The sequence below is a fragment of the Nannobrachium achirus genome, assembly GCF_963921795.1.
Source record: "Nannobrachium achirus genome assembly, chromosome: 16".
Taxonomy (NCBI): domain Eukaryota; kingdom Metazoa; phylum Chordata; class Actinopteri; order Myctophiformes; family Myctophidae; genus Nannobrachium; species Nannobrachium achirus.
Genome location: NC_137823.1, coordinates 24,568,529 through 24,583,725, shown reverse-complemented (window position 1 = coordinate 24,583,725; position 15,197 = coordinate 24,568,529). Strand labels below are relative to the sequence as shown.

General features: G+C 43.3%; 2 protein-coding genes across 5 annotated transcripts in view; one reads left to right on the top strand and one right to left on the bottom strand.

Annotated features, from left to right (window-relative positions):
- Nucleotides 1-15,197, bottom strand: part of LOC308301402 (unconventional myosin-VI-like) — a 216,719-nt gene that overhangs the window by 45,551 nt on the left and 155,971 nt on the right. For all 4 annotated transcript variants that reach the window (XM_080745378.1, XM_080745379.1, XM_080745380.1 and 1 more), the window contains exons 24-26: nt 14,908-14,998; nt 8,099-8,249; nt 236-444 (exon numbers count right to left, since the gene is read on the bottom strand). In XM_080745378.1, the coding sequence (XP_080601504.1) occupies nt 236-444; nt 8,099-8,249; nt 14,908-14,998 (451 nt within the window). The remainder of the gene's footprint in view (nt 1-235; nt 445-8,098; nt 8,250-14,907; nt 14,999-15,197) is intronic.
- LOC308300308 (zinc finger protein RFP-like) lies at nt 3,400-4,986 on the top strand (the record flags this gene model as incomplete). The annotated part of the gene is made up of 1 exon (XM_080744126.1): nt 3,400-4,986. The coding sequence occupies one exon, from the start codon at nt 3,400-3,402 to the stop codon at nt 4,984-4,986; it is 1,587 nt and encodes a 528-aa protein (XP_080600252.1).

The window sequence follows — 15,197 nt, the reverse complement described above, 5'->3', positions numbered from 1 at the left end:
AACCTTAATTGTTTTACCTTTGCCCCGCCCCCTCCTATGATTGGCCGAAACTTTATTTGGCTTTACTCGTCAACCGTTTGTCGTACAAACTTGTGGGTGGAACCAATGCCACTTACAGGCCTCTTTGTGTATACTGTGACCCGACGGTCGCTTATCTCCCGATTAGGGAGTCTTACTGGTATGTATTTAAAGCTATAGTTAAAGCTAGGTACAGAAACAGCCGTGTGTCACTTACAGGCGTCGGTCCTCCTCCTCCTGCCTGCGCTGCTGCTCCTCCTCCTCCCTCCTCTTCCGCTCCCTCTCCATCTCCTCCTGGATGCGCTGGAGCCGCTCCCGCTCCTCCTGCTCCTTCCTCTTGTTCTGCATGGCCGTCAGCAGCTGCTCCGAGCGCACCACCAGGGCCTTGTACTCGTGGTCGATCTCCACCCGCGACATGATGGTGTTCTGGAAGAATCACACACGTTGAAAACCCCCATTAACCCTTTCCAAGCCAAGGGGAGCCCCTTAATGTTAAAACCGTAATATATCGGACATCTGAGCAAGGAGTCTCAGCCGCGCCGTACTTTCCCAGACTTTGTCATTAAAACCGGAATAAATGATTTTGATCCGAAAATCGGCAATCGTCTAACCTTCCCTAGTCACCGCTCGTCCATCGGTGGCTCGTGGCTGCTCTGACATGAAACAGAAGTGACTCTCATGGCCTTTCCTTCTTCAGCCTTCCTTCCTCCCACCCACTTGTTGTTTAGACGATAGTACTAGCAGAGCTGGAGTGCTAGGTGCTAGGCTATCCAAAGTGGTCACATCGACTGTTCAGTCACTCCTGGACTATATGCATGGATCGTTATGCGCGCGGATCGCGCACGCGAAACGCACGGGGAGATCGATGCTCGGCCAAAACCACCACTCTATCCCAACGGAGATCGAGAAAATCACGGTGAGCTAATGACCTGGGAAAAAAAAAAAGAAGAAAAAACAACGGTGCGGTCCAAGAAGGAGGGGTGGCGGGCTCATGTTTATAAACATAATATTATGTCTCAGATCACAATATAATAATAGAAATTTCACGGCTAATCTACCAACCACCATTCTATTTTGGCTGGCGAAGTGTTAAGACTCGGAAAGCATCATCATGTGTCACTTTAGATCAGGGGTCTTCAACCACGTTTTCAGGCCAGGGACCCCTTAGTTGAGAGAGAGATGAAGCTGGGACCCCCACAACCTGTTCATAGATTCCATATACCGGTAGTTTCATTGTTTGACAGCACAATTATCATTGTATTTTGGATTTGTGTCAATTTGTGTTTTCAGATACGTATCTAACCAGTTGAACTGTCGACATTTCACTCTGTACTTGGTCTGCTCTTTTTCCTCTCTACACCAAACCTCTTTGATGAAAATAGACGATCTACAAGCAGCGTGATGCGTTGAGAGCTTGTAGATAGGCTATTTTTGGCTAAAGTTCTTAGAATATGGATGCTAGGATTCACGTGGTTAATCCCATTTAGGCCCAACCTATAGTTAGGCCTAAATCAGAAATTAGGCTACAAAAACAAACATGTTGCTACATACTGTACATATACTGTAAGCCCTTCCCATACGCTAAAATGTGTTCCCGGCCTGAATGGGTTATAAACTAGACCAGGTCAACCTGGTTGTGCCAGACCCCCTGTCTGTCATCATCATTTATGACATCATGCCTTTTGTAGGCATGTCATCATCATGTCATCATCATATATACCCTTTATATAGAAAACCCGGACAGACTGACATTTGCTTATGTAGGCCTACCCATTTCATGGGTCTGGCAAAAAGAAGAAAAAAAAGAGTTTCTATCACAGTAAGATTTGGAGGACCCCTTGTAGTAACTCTGAGGACCCCCTAGGGGTCCGGACCCTTGCGTTAGATTTTAACCACTTTAAAACCCATTTAGGCCTGTACGCAAATCTGTGTCACGTTGGATTTGAATCACTTAACCATTATTTTATGGTTTAACTATAAAAAAATAGCAGATATACAAGCTCACTTTTTGAAAAATCATGAAGTCTTTGAATATTTTTGACCCGATTCTATAAGTGGTTCTCAAACTTTTTCATGTCAATATTTTTGTTAACACATTCAGAGAGGCTTATTTCTACCAGCAGTGAAAGCAGCCAGTAGTTTGACAGGCTGAGGAGAGGCACAGCTAGTACTCTCTAGTGACCATGCATAAACAACCTGTCGCAGAAAAATGGCAAAACGTCCGCCTAATACCTCCATGACAGCTTGCCCCACAGCGCGTCGGAATATATCCAGGTGTAACAATTCTAAGCATGTAACCCTCTCTTTAAGATGATGTTTTAGATCTCCATTTTTAGCTTTGAGCCATATAACGGATTGGCTGTGTAGTGTTACAGAAGCACTTATTGGCAGCATGACAGCGAAGGCTTACAATACAGAATACATTGTTTAGCAGTAAATATAAGGGACATACGTTGCCAACATGTTTAAAGGCCTAGAATTATTGAATGCTTTAACCAGTGAAAAATTGCAGATATACAAGCTGCGAGCTTGTAGATCTGCTATTCTTGAAGAAGTCGTGAAAATGTGTGCAAATCTTTGAATATATATGTGTTTTCAAAGCGAACGTTTGTAACTCAAATTTAGCTTCTGGGGGGTCCCTGGAACTAGATATTTTGAGATGGGGGTCCGTGGCCAAATAAATATAATTTTAGGCTAGTGAGCTTGTATATCTGCTATTTTTCAACTTGGTCATCTAGTCATTTTGCACCTGAATTAGTTGACTGCTTAGATAAGAAGCTAGCTATTTTTTTTTTTTTTGGATAGGATGACTAGACGGGCACCATGCAAGTCGGGAATGGAGAATAAAATAAAAAATAAATAAAAATAAAGTAAGCGGTGCTACTGTATTTACGAGTTCATTAAGTGTCCCGTGAAGCTTGACCAATGAGGGATGGGGCGGGACATACGTACAAACAGACAAAGCTAGATGTAGGTGTGGTTAGCACCGCTCAAAAATACAAATATGTACATTTTGGACGGGTACTCACAAACAATATACTTAACTCAACGCCCGTTCTACCACAGCTTTTAATTATCTTCTCAAACAGTCACATAGTATTTACAGGCTTTTCCCCAAATGGAATAAACAGGGAGTGAACGGTGGAGAAATTCTTGTGATCACGTGATCTCTTGGCTCTCTGTATCACGGAGAATGGAATGGTGGCTCATATTTTATCGAAGAGAAAACACAGTTTTGACGTTTTAAGACGCCCAGTGCTGGTGGCGACTTTACACTGACATCACTGTAGGTGTAAGTGACGATAGTGTGACGTTTTCTTTCCGATAAGGTGTCTATAAATTAAACAGGCTTGACTTTCACTTTGGCTCTCATGTGTAGAAATGGCGTCTGCCAGCAGTCGCCTGTCTGAGGAGGACTTCCTGTGTTCCATCTGTCTAGACGTGGTTACCGATCCAATCACCACCCCGTGTGGACACAACCACTGCAAGTCCTGTATCAGACATTACTGGGACACCACGGACGTGTGCCAGTGTCCGCTATGTAAAGAAACCTTCTATAAGAGGCAGAAGTTCTCCGTTAATAAAGTCCTGTCCGAGATGGCCGATCGGTTCAGGAAAACACAGCGGAACCAAGCTGCCGAAGCGGACGAGGTCTCCTGTGGCTTCTGTTCTCCCGTCAAGATGAAAGCCCTGAAGTCCTGCCTGGTGTGTCAGATCTCCTACTGCGAGACTCACCTGGAGTCTCATCAGAGTGTCACAGCGTTGAAACGACACAAACTGATCGACCCTGTGAAGAACCTGCAAGACTTCGTGTGTAAGGAACACGACAGGCCTCTGGAGCTGTTCTGCAAGACCGACCGCACGTGCGTCTGTCAGTTCTGCACCGAGTCGAACCACAAGTCGCATCAGATCGTGTCTCTGGGAGAAGAATGTGAAGGAATGAAGGCTGAGCTGGGAAAGACCGAGGCCGGCCTGCAGCAGATGGTCCAGGATAGACACGTGAAGATCCAGGAGGTCAGCCACGCAGTAGAGCTCAGTAGGAGCGGCGCAGACAGAGACATAGCGGACACGTGCGTGCAGTTTTTCACCGCCCTGATGAACCGTGTTGAAAAGCACAAGACGACAGAGAGACAGGCCGAGGGCTTCATCAAGGAGCTGCAAAAGGAAATCACTCAGTTGGAGAAGAAAATCTCCGAGCTGAAGCAGCTCTCGCAGAGCGAAGACCACCTCCACCTCCTGCAGAACTTCCTGACCATCAACGCCCCACCGCCCACCAAGGACTGGACGAGCGTCAACGTCCACGAGACTCCGTGCGTGGGGACCGTGAGGACGGCTGTGGCTCAGCTGGAGAAGACGCTGCTCGAAGAGATGAAGAAGCTGTACGACGCTGAGCTGAGGAGGGTCCAGCAATACGCAGTGGATGTAACATTTGACCCCGACACGGCACACTATGAACTCACCCTGTCCAAGGATGGAAAACACGTGAGCTACAGAGGCGTAATGAACGATGTTCTGGACAACAAAGAGAGGTTCTCTTATTGCGTGTGTGTCTTGGGAAAACAGAGCTTCTGCTCAGGCAGGTTTTACTACGAGGTTCAGGTGAAAGGGACTGAGTGGGATCTAGGAGTGGCCAGAGAGTCCATCAATAGGAAGGGGCAGATCTACCTGAGTCCCATCAACGGTTACTGGACCATAGGGTTGAGGAAAGGGGACGAGTACAAGGCTCTCGCCGACCCTCGTGTCCTCCTCCCTGTGAGAGAGAGGGTCCAGAAGGTGGGAGTGTTTGTGGATTACGAGGCGGGTCTGGTCTCCTTTTATGACGTGCAGGCCAGAGTTCATCTCTACACTTTCACCGGCTGCACCTTCACCGAGAAACTCTACCCGTTGTTCAGTCCCAGTCTCAATGACAACGGTAAAAACTCGTCTGCTCCTCTGATCATCTGTCCTGTCAATCACATTAGAAGCTAGACATGGGGTTCCCAAACCTTTTTGTCTCAGGGTACCCCATAAATATTTTTTTAATCCGAGGCACCCCTAACATTATAATTTTCACTCCCAGCACCTTATATTTATAGAATATCGTCGCTGTCGGGTGGATGTCCAAAACCATTCGTTTTGTATTTATCATCTATAAAATGTACTAAACTAGTGAAAACAGACAATCTACAAGCACACAACGCCTCGCGTTGCGAGGCGTTCTGTGTTTGTAGATAGGCTGTTTTCACTACTTTTGTGCGACAGTCTTGTATGATGAAGCAGGGCTTTGCTTTGCGAAAAGACGTACACATTTGAAACTTGGAGATACAAGGTTTCTGCCCGACAGTGGCGATATTTTAGTGATTATGTTGTGAGGAAAACGTTGAGATAATAGCCATTTTGGTTAGAACTGACTGAAAATAACTTTGTACTTCAAGTTTAAAATGATAAAAAATATTTTTTCAAGTGTCCAAATAAATTCCAAATATCAAATGATCTCGCGGCACCCCTGGACTGCCGTCGCGGCACCCCAGGGTGCCCCGTCACCCACTTTGAAAACCCCTGCTACACTTGTGCTCCTCTTTTTACTTTGACATGTCTGGTACTATCTAAATTTAGAACAAACGTGGGACGGTTCTCATTCAACTGCTCCGCCACCAAAATGAGGAATTTTACCCCCCCCCCCTTTACACCATCCATTAGAGATTATGTAAAACTGATTTCCTTCTAAATTGGCCTGAAAAAACATCTATCAAGAGACCACAAGGGGAAGTAAATTTAAGTTTCCATCTCGTATGCTATGTTGAATTGAATAAATAGGACGACAAAGTCCCCAGGATGTTTTTGTGTTAACCTAGCTTTAATATCTTACTGTACCATGTGTGGTTACATTTCTGACTTATAGTATGTCACACCACATAATACATGTGTTATTAACCAACCCAGCCAAATTTGAATATTGACACATTGACAAAAATATCGGAAAAGTAATAAATAAAGTTTGAAAAGATGCATTTTCTCTGCTCACTTGCTCTTAACACCGGGGGGGCATGACTGCTGACGGCAATGAAACCACACTCATTCACTTGAGAATACTATTTCTTTTTTCTTTATATCTATATATACTGATTTGATCTAATTTTTCTTCCAAGCTTTTCAGCATCAGCATTCATTACAATATGTATGACCATCATACAGTTTGGATATACCGGTAGGGTTAAGTCAGACACACCGGGCTTCTGATTCTGAAAGGGCGTTGAAGCTCAAATTCTAGTAGTAAGATGCTGGGTTTGTTGTGTAACCATGCTGGTGTGACCGTGTGACAGGCCTCTATTTTTCTCACTATTAACCCATTTAGGCCTAGAATTATTGAATGCTTTAACCGGTGAAAAATAGCAGATATACAAGCTCACAGCGCGGCACTCGGTGCCGCGCTGTGAGCTTGTATATCTGCTATTTTTGGAAAAAGTCCTGAAAAAATGTGTGCAAATCTTTGAATATATGTATTTTCAAAGCGAACGTTTGTAACTCAAATTTTGCTTCTGGGTGGTCCCTGGAACTAGATATTTTGAGATGGGGGTCCGTGGTCAAATACATATCATTTTGGGGGTCCTTCACATGAAAAAGTATGAGAACCACTGACATAGTAGTCTCTCAAGAACAGACTAACTGAGCTCCATTTAAGTGAAAAGGACCTTTTCCTTGACGATGGCTGGCCAGATTGTTGACATAGAAACATAGGGTTTTTCAAAAAACCTTAGAAGGATTCAAAAGACACTTATAGAATCGGGTCAAGATTCAAATTTTCACGATTTTTCAAAAATAGCAGATCTACAAGCTCGCAGCGCGGCACTCGGTGCCGCGCTGTGAGCTTGTATATCTGCTATTTTTCAATAGTTAAATCGTAAAATAGTGATACACAAAATGTGTACCCATTCTACATGGGTTAAGTCTTATTTTCCTACGCTCCCTGTACACTCAGGTCTTGTCGAGGATGCTTTCTTCTGCGCTCACGCGCGGCGGTGTTAACTTGGGACAGCAAAGCACATCTGGCTGTGATGAATATTCAGACACATCTGCCGTCAATGTAATCTATTTCACCGTCTGGATTTATAACACCGATGCACAGCTTTATTTTATTTTAAATTGGACGTCCAATTATATATAGCGTTTTCTTGGTACTCAAAGTCACTTTACAAAACAACAAAAAAGAAACAACTCTATTTAGAGAATAGCTAGTTGAAAGGCTACAAACTAAGCAAAGACAAACGTGAAAAACATAATTTTAGGAGTAGTAAGCCTTGAGTTTGAGTTCACTGACAAGTTTGCTCAACACATGCTATTATTCATGGTTAAAATGGGGTTGTAGAAATGCTAAATTATGTAAAACAAACAGAACATTGCAAATGTATGAAAGTCAGATATGAGATTATCACAGAAGATACAAAGGCTATGCCTAGACAAAGTTGTGATTAAAAATATGATTTATGTTGATGGGAAGAAGAGACCTGAACAAACCTAATTAGGAGTTATTTGTCAGGACATTTCATGATGCACTATTTGAAGGAAAAAAAATGGGTATACTGTACAGATAAATCCAGGATTCCTAAATGGATCAAGTCCAAATGAAAGTTAAAAGAGTAGACCAGCAATTCCCAGCTTGTGGGGGCCAGGGTCAGGATATCCAAGTGGGCCCCCGAACAATTCGTAAAACACAAAGATTCTATCGACACTATAACATTAATATAAAAACAAACTGTGGTAATCTATTCCAAAGTATACTGTTAGTTCCATTGATACCGCCGGAAAATAATTAATTAAATCTTGAAAATAAAAAGCTCTGAAAATGCCTGCTCATCAGACCACTTAACACAGGAGCCATTCGGTCTCCACGGTCTCTGCTGGTTTTATCAATTAGCCAGTTGCTATGCCCCTCCCAAAAAGCTTTTGTCCAATGCTAGCTTAGAATAACTTCCTGCTTGCCAAGGTTTGCATTGGCAACAGCCTTGGCAAGCTGCCGGTTGCTAAGCTGGCATTGGACAAAAGCTTTTAGGGGAGGGGCATAGCTACTGGCTAATTGTTTTGGCTCAGGCATCTCACCCACCTTGATCTTGACCATCAGCTCGTCGATGGACGTTTCCAGTTCCTGTACTTTGGAGCTCATCTCCTGTTTGTCCTCCTTGAGGCCAGCCACCACCTCGTTGAAGCGGTCCATCCTGGTCTTCAGGTTACGCACCTTCACCCGTCCATCGATCCTGCACACAGCATAATACCATACATCAGGGGTCTTCATCGTTTTCAGGCCAAGGGACCCCTTAGTTAAGAGAGAGATGAAGCAGGGACCCCCACAACCTGTTCATAGAATCCATAGTTTCATTGTTTGACAGCGCAATCATCCGTGTATTTTGGATTCATGTCATTGTGTGTTTTCAGATATTTAACCACTTGAACTTAATAAACTTGACCTTTCACTCTGTACTTAGTCTGCCTTTCACTCTGTACTTAATCTGCTCTTTTTCCCCTCTACACCAAACGTCTTTGCCGAAAATAGCCGATATACAAGCTCACAACGCCTTTCAGCGCGAGGCTTTGTGAGCTTGTAGATCTGCTATTTTTGGCTAAAGTTCTCAGAATATGGACGCTAGGGTTCAACTGGTTAATATAAAAAAAGGCGAAAAAAAAAATTTGGAGGACGTCTTGTAGTAAATCTGAGGACCCCCCAGGGGTCCCGGACCTCCTGTTGAAGACCCATGCCATACATGTTGTTAACACCTTGACCCGTCCGTCAATCCTGTACCACACAGCACAATACCTACCGTCGCTTCTGACTAAACCTTCTAACTCCATTGGATCCTGAAGCTGTCATTCAAACTCCTAAATCCAACTTGTGTGTGGAGTTAGATAGTTTGTCTCCCATTGATTAATATGATGAAGAAGGGACCACACTAATGGTCAAAAAGCTCCTAACTCCATTTGAGCTGAATTTGGGTAAAGTGATGATAATACAAAGACACAAGGACCGTACCAACTTTGATGAGGCAACTTTTTTTTAAGTTAATATTTTGGACCCAAACAATATCATATCGTTGCCAAAACCTTCTATGACAAATAATGTAACCTGTGCTCCAACGGATCCAAGGTGTGGTTGTTATTTAAGAAGCTCTTGTTAATACTTTTAATTTGTTAAAATGTATATATAACCTGAAGACCACTTTTCACTTGTGGTCACATGTAAAATTTTAAGTTACAGTAAGATCTGCAATTTAAGCAAAACTAGCAGATCTCACCATACCTAGCACGTTGATCCTGACCCATACCACACAAAGATAAAGTCATGATATAATACTAATGATATACATGTCCATCAAGATGTGAACATGTACAGTATGTAAGTCAATAATCAATCAATCAGGAAAATGCGGCTCTCCATAACACTGTTTTGGAGGCCCTCTTCTCCACACTCCACACGCGTGCACACACACACACACACACACACACACACACACACACACACACACACGCCCACCCCCCACACACACACACACACACACACACACACACACACACACACACACACACACACACACACACACACACACACACACACACACACACACACACACACACACACACACACACACACACACACACACACACACACACACACACACACACACACACACACGCCCTTTGAACACACAATTCAAAGGGCTTTATTGGCATGAGAAAACATACGTTTACATTGCCAAAGCAGAAGTGTACACAATACAATACCATACAATAGGAACAAAATATGTACAGATGAAAAGAGTGTAACAGTTTTCATGCATCAAGGTTACGTGCAGGCAGAGCAGGGATATATATACAATGTCTTGGTACAGTGGATAGGCGGTTAGGATGTGTAGCTCAGTTTCCACTTCATTTTGTGTGCAGTGGGTGCAAAGTTTGTTTTCTCTAGAGCCATGTATGCCTATGACGTGCTTTCTCGATTGCAAGACTGTGCTCACTGAGTCTGTACCTACAGTAGTCTAGATTTTTCTTTGTTTTGGGTGGGTCACCTTGCTCAGGTATTCTGCCACGGTGTATTCTCTGTTTAGGGCCAAATAACATTCTAGTTTGCTCTGCTTTTGGGTTGCTTCTCTCCAATGTGTCAGGTAGTTTTCTTTCTGCTGTTTCTTTCTGCTCTGCGGTTTAGTCCAGTGAATTGTCTGTCTGGTGGCTCTGCTTGTGTTCCCGGACCAGTTGGCTGAGGGGGCATCTCTCTAGAGTTTCTCTGTGTGTGAGTGCCTTGTTATGAAGTGCATCTGGGTAAAATTTGAATGCTCTCTTTTTTATTTTGATTATGAAAGGGTATCACTCCTAATTCTGCCCTGCATGCATTATTTGGTGTTTTCCACACACACGTGCAGAGTAAAGGAACACCCCTCGCAAAGGGGCTTATCCTATAGTGAAATGATATCAAAGTATATAAAATCTCAAGTATCAATTTTACTCTCAAGAGTGTAGAGAATGGACACTTTTACAACCCTTTATAATATGAATGGACCCTTTACAATATGATTTCATATGATCTGGATTGTGATACACTATCCATGTATTGTACACATAGTTGTATCCTTCTGCAACTTCATTCTGCAAATGTGTTCACTGTGTTGCGATAGAGAAAGGGAAAATCATCTCTGAGTGACAGCTGTTTGAGATTAAATGGTTAAATTAAACTAAAACCTCTCCTCCCACTCAGACAGACACTTTGCATGCGTAATTCTCTTCCCACGTAATCGCTAATGCATGACCGCACACTGTCTCTCTCCCACCAAAAAACAAGCGCACACACACACACACGCACACGCACACGCACACACACAGAGAAGTTTGAATTACTGTACTTGTGAGGACATCAACGCTTTAAGACAACGATTTTATGAATGCCATTTTGAAAGATTTGGGGAATTTTTAACGAGTAAGCTTGAAGCCGAAAAACTGCAGATATGTAAGCTCACAAAGAGTTGCGCTGCGACACGTTGTGAGATTGTAGATCGGCAGTTTTTCGATACACGACACCAGCACGCAGCTAACTGTAAGTATAAATCAATCTAAACTCCAACACAGACCTTTTTTTAAAGATTCGTTTTTGGGCTGTTACGCCTTTATTGATAGGACAGCAGACTGACAGGAAATGGGGAGAGAGATGGGGAGTGACACGCAGCAAAGGTCGTCGGGGACGGGACTCGAACCCGCGACACACTGTCAGGCATCAGAGCCTATGTTGTATGCACCTGGACCGCTAGGCCAGCGGGCACCCACCCCCCAACACTGACCCTTAAAGGGATATAATTATAATTATTTTTTCTGGTGACTCATAATACCCTCCTAATACGTGAGCAGACCGTGTTTTTTCAATAACCTTTTTCTTTTATTTTTAACACTTTCCAAGCCCCGCCAGAAACCCCTGAACAGAGGTACTGCCGTGGGATCTGCTATTTATTTATAAACATAATTTAAAAAAGTAAAGCACGACATCATAACAAGACGCTCAGATCACTCCGCGCAAGCCAGCAAACCATGCATGAAAGAGTTTTTTTGGTTGTCCAACCTTTTTTCATGGTGCTGTAGGTAGTTCTTCTCCGGTCATTAACATGGAGCGATACGGGGAAAACAGCGATAATGAACAGCACCCGAAAATACAATCCATCTTCTGTGCACGCACATCGATCTAATCCAATGCAATCCACTCATTCCGAAGCCTTGATTTCATCTGTCGTCTGATCGAAAATGATGAGGAGACGCACTGGCCAAGTGGCTGCATACACAATACAAGGGCACGTAATGGCCGCTCGTGGACACCAGTTTCAGCCCCAGCCGATGACGTCATCACTCTCCGACGTGATCCCGTCGCAGGAGCTCTCTTAAAGAGACAGAGCACGACCGGCGACTGTATTTTTTAAAAAATTATGATTAATTTCATAAATGACGGGAATGTACGGGAAAGTGCGATGGCGCACTGGGTGGTCCGGACAAGTACGGGCAAGTACGGCCCGGCTTACAAAGTGTTAATAATTCTTTGGGAAAATGGAAAACATTAAATACAATAATATTTTATTGAAAATAAATGAAAAAAGTTATTGAAAAAACACGGTCTGCTCACGTATTAGGAGGGTATTATGAGTCACCAGAAAAAATAATGGGTGTTTTTAATGAATCTATCATGGTTAAAATGGAGTTTGAAGTTACAATGGGTGTGTATGTGGAGAAGGCCTGGGCGTGTTGGAGCTGGTAACATTTACATCAAATATCTAAATACTGAATGAAGGAAGCAAATTAAAAACTGTTCAGGGTGTTCATACAAGCCTGATTAGACGAAAAAAAAAAGTTTTGAAAGTGTTATATCCCTTTAAACCTGACCTCTAAATGTCCGTAACCTAACCCCAACCTGAATCTGTGGGGACTGCCCATAAGTCCTATATCTCATTAGTCCTACATCTCATTAGTCCTAATTTGGTTAGGGTTAGGTTTTAGTGTTAGGTTTAGGCATAATTTATTGAGGTTAGGGTTAGGTTTAGGTTTAGGCATAGTATTTTCACCAGGTTTACATTCACCAGATTCTGACTAATGGGATGTAGGAACAATGAAATGTTGGACCAAAGACATCTCATAGTTTTTTATGTTTTAAAAATATTGCTAGAAGTGGGGATTCCAAATAGGAACAGATTCAGTGCCATGGCATTGGAAGCCCCACTTCTAGCAATATTTTTAAATAATATTTAAAAATATTGCTAGATATTATATTTTAACCCATTTAGGTCTAGAATTATTGAATGCTTTAACCAGTGAAAAATAGCAGATATACAAGCTCACAGCGCGGCACCGAGTGCCGCGCTGCGAGCTATAATTTTGGGGGTCCTTCACATGAAAAGGTTTGAGCACCACTGACATAGTAGTCTCTCAAGAACAGACTAACTGAGCTCCAGTTAAGTGAAAAGGACCTTTTCTTTGACGATGGCCGGCCAGATTGCTGACATAGAAACATAGGTTTTTTTCCAAAGATCTTAGAAGGATTCAAAAGACACTTATAGAATCGAGTCAAAATTCTAATTGTCAGAGCTTGTATATCTGCTATTTTTTTATATTTAAAGCATAAAATATTGCGTCATAATGTGTTCAGGCCTAAATGGGTTGAGAACGAGGGAAATGTCAGTTTCTCAAGTTCTACTATACTTGTGGGAACCCTGGACCCTCGCACGCAGGCACGCACGCAGGCACGTCCTCAGCTCCCATTTATGTTCACAACCGGTTCCCTCTCCTCCAGTCCCGAGCCACCCTCCCTCATTCCTCCTCTCCCTTACTCCCCTTCCCCGTCTTTCTCTAACCTACATGCCTGCTTCTCTTCCTCCATCGTCCCCCCCCCCCTCCTCCTTCTCCCCTCTGCTTTTCCTCCGTCACTCCGTGCCCCTGATCTCCGTTTCTCCAGGCTTTCCATCCATCTCCTTCCATCTATCCCATTCTCCTCCTTAATATCTGTCCATCCCTCCTCTCCTTTTTCACTTCATCGTCCTTGTGTTTGCTCTCACACACATCTCCTGGCACTTCAGCCGAGGTGAAATAGAGGATACAAGCAGCGTTCGTTTCCTTGACTAAAACTGTGATTTTGTCGACTACCAATCTCAAATAAAAACTAGACAAACATGTTAGGGAGGGAGTAGTGGAGAAGAGATCCAGTGGGACATAAATGAATGTATGCTTTGTCGCGTTTGAGTGTGTTGCTCTAAAAATAGCTGGTCTACAAGTTCACAACGCGTTGCAGCTTGTAGATCGGCTATTTTCAGCATGCAACCAAGTGTAAAATACATTTTTATCGACTACATCAACTGTAGAATGTAAACATTTTGAACAGGACTTACAGTAAGTGGTTATTAATTCATTTTGGTAAAGATTTATTTTTGGGCTTTTTATGCCATGATTGATGGTATAGTAAGTAGGTTAACAGGAGGAAATTGGGGGAGAGAGAGATGGGGAGTGACCATAGAGTATTATATAGAGAGCGGATAGCCCCGCCCCCAGCAATTCATTTCAATGCAAGTGCTCAGTGGCATTTTGAAGCATGCGGAAGTAGCTGAATTCCGGTGCATTGTGGGTGAATCCAGGTGCATTGTGGGGGAAATTGGCACATAACGATGTGCCCAGACCGCCACGCCATCAGTCTGGAGTAAGTGGTTATTTGTGTTTATTTGTATTCATTTGTTTTCTTACGAATATGATTATATGGACACAACAAAACATTGTTCCTTTAGTATTATTCAGACTTAACCCATTTAGCACTGAGTGCCGCGCTGCGAGCTTGTAGATCTACTATTTTTTTTAAAGTCGTGAAAATGTGTGCAAATCTTTGAATATATGTATGTAAAGCAAACGTTTGTAACTCAAATTTTGCTTCTGGGTGGTCCCTGGAACTAAATATTTTGAGATGGGCGGGTCCGTGGCCAAATACATGTCATTTTGGGGGTCCTTCACATGAGAAAGTTTTAGAACCACTGACATAGTAGTCTCAAGAACAGACTAACTGAGCTCCAGTTAAGTGAAAAGGACCTTTTCTTTGACGATGGCTGCATGGCCAGATTGCCGACATAGAAATACAGGTTTTTCCAAAAAACCTTAAGGATTCAAAAGACACTTATAGAATCGGGTCAAAATTCGAATTTTCACGATTTTTCAAAAATAGCAGATCTACAAGCTCGCAGCGCGGCACTCGGTGCCGCGCTGTGAGCTTGTATATCTGCTATTTTTCAATAGAATATGATTTTCATCTGTAATAGGTGGTCTGGGACTCTCCAAAAGCCGGATCAGACTGAAAAAACTAGCATCGGTCGGGCTCTAACGGAGACAGAGAGAGAGAGGGAGAGAGAGAGAGACACCTACCGAGGCTTGTGTTTCCTCCTGCACAGCCACATGCGAACGGTCTTCTGCATCTTGATGCAGGCACTTGTTCTGTACAGGATCTTATTCTTCACTGCAAGGCAAGCAGACAGAGAGGCAGAGTGAGGAGACAGACACACAGAAAGCCCACAGATAAACACAAACAGACATGCTGTTATGGTTATTGTCTGCATCGGTACAGCCTCGGAGGGAGACTTGGACCAGAGAGACCCCTTCACCGATCGCCCAGACAACACCATGCAACGTGTTGTGAGCTTGAAGATCTGCTATTT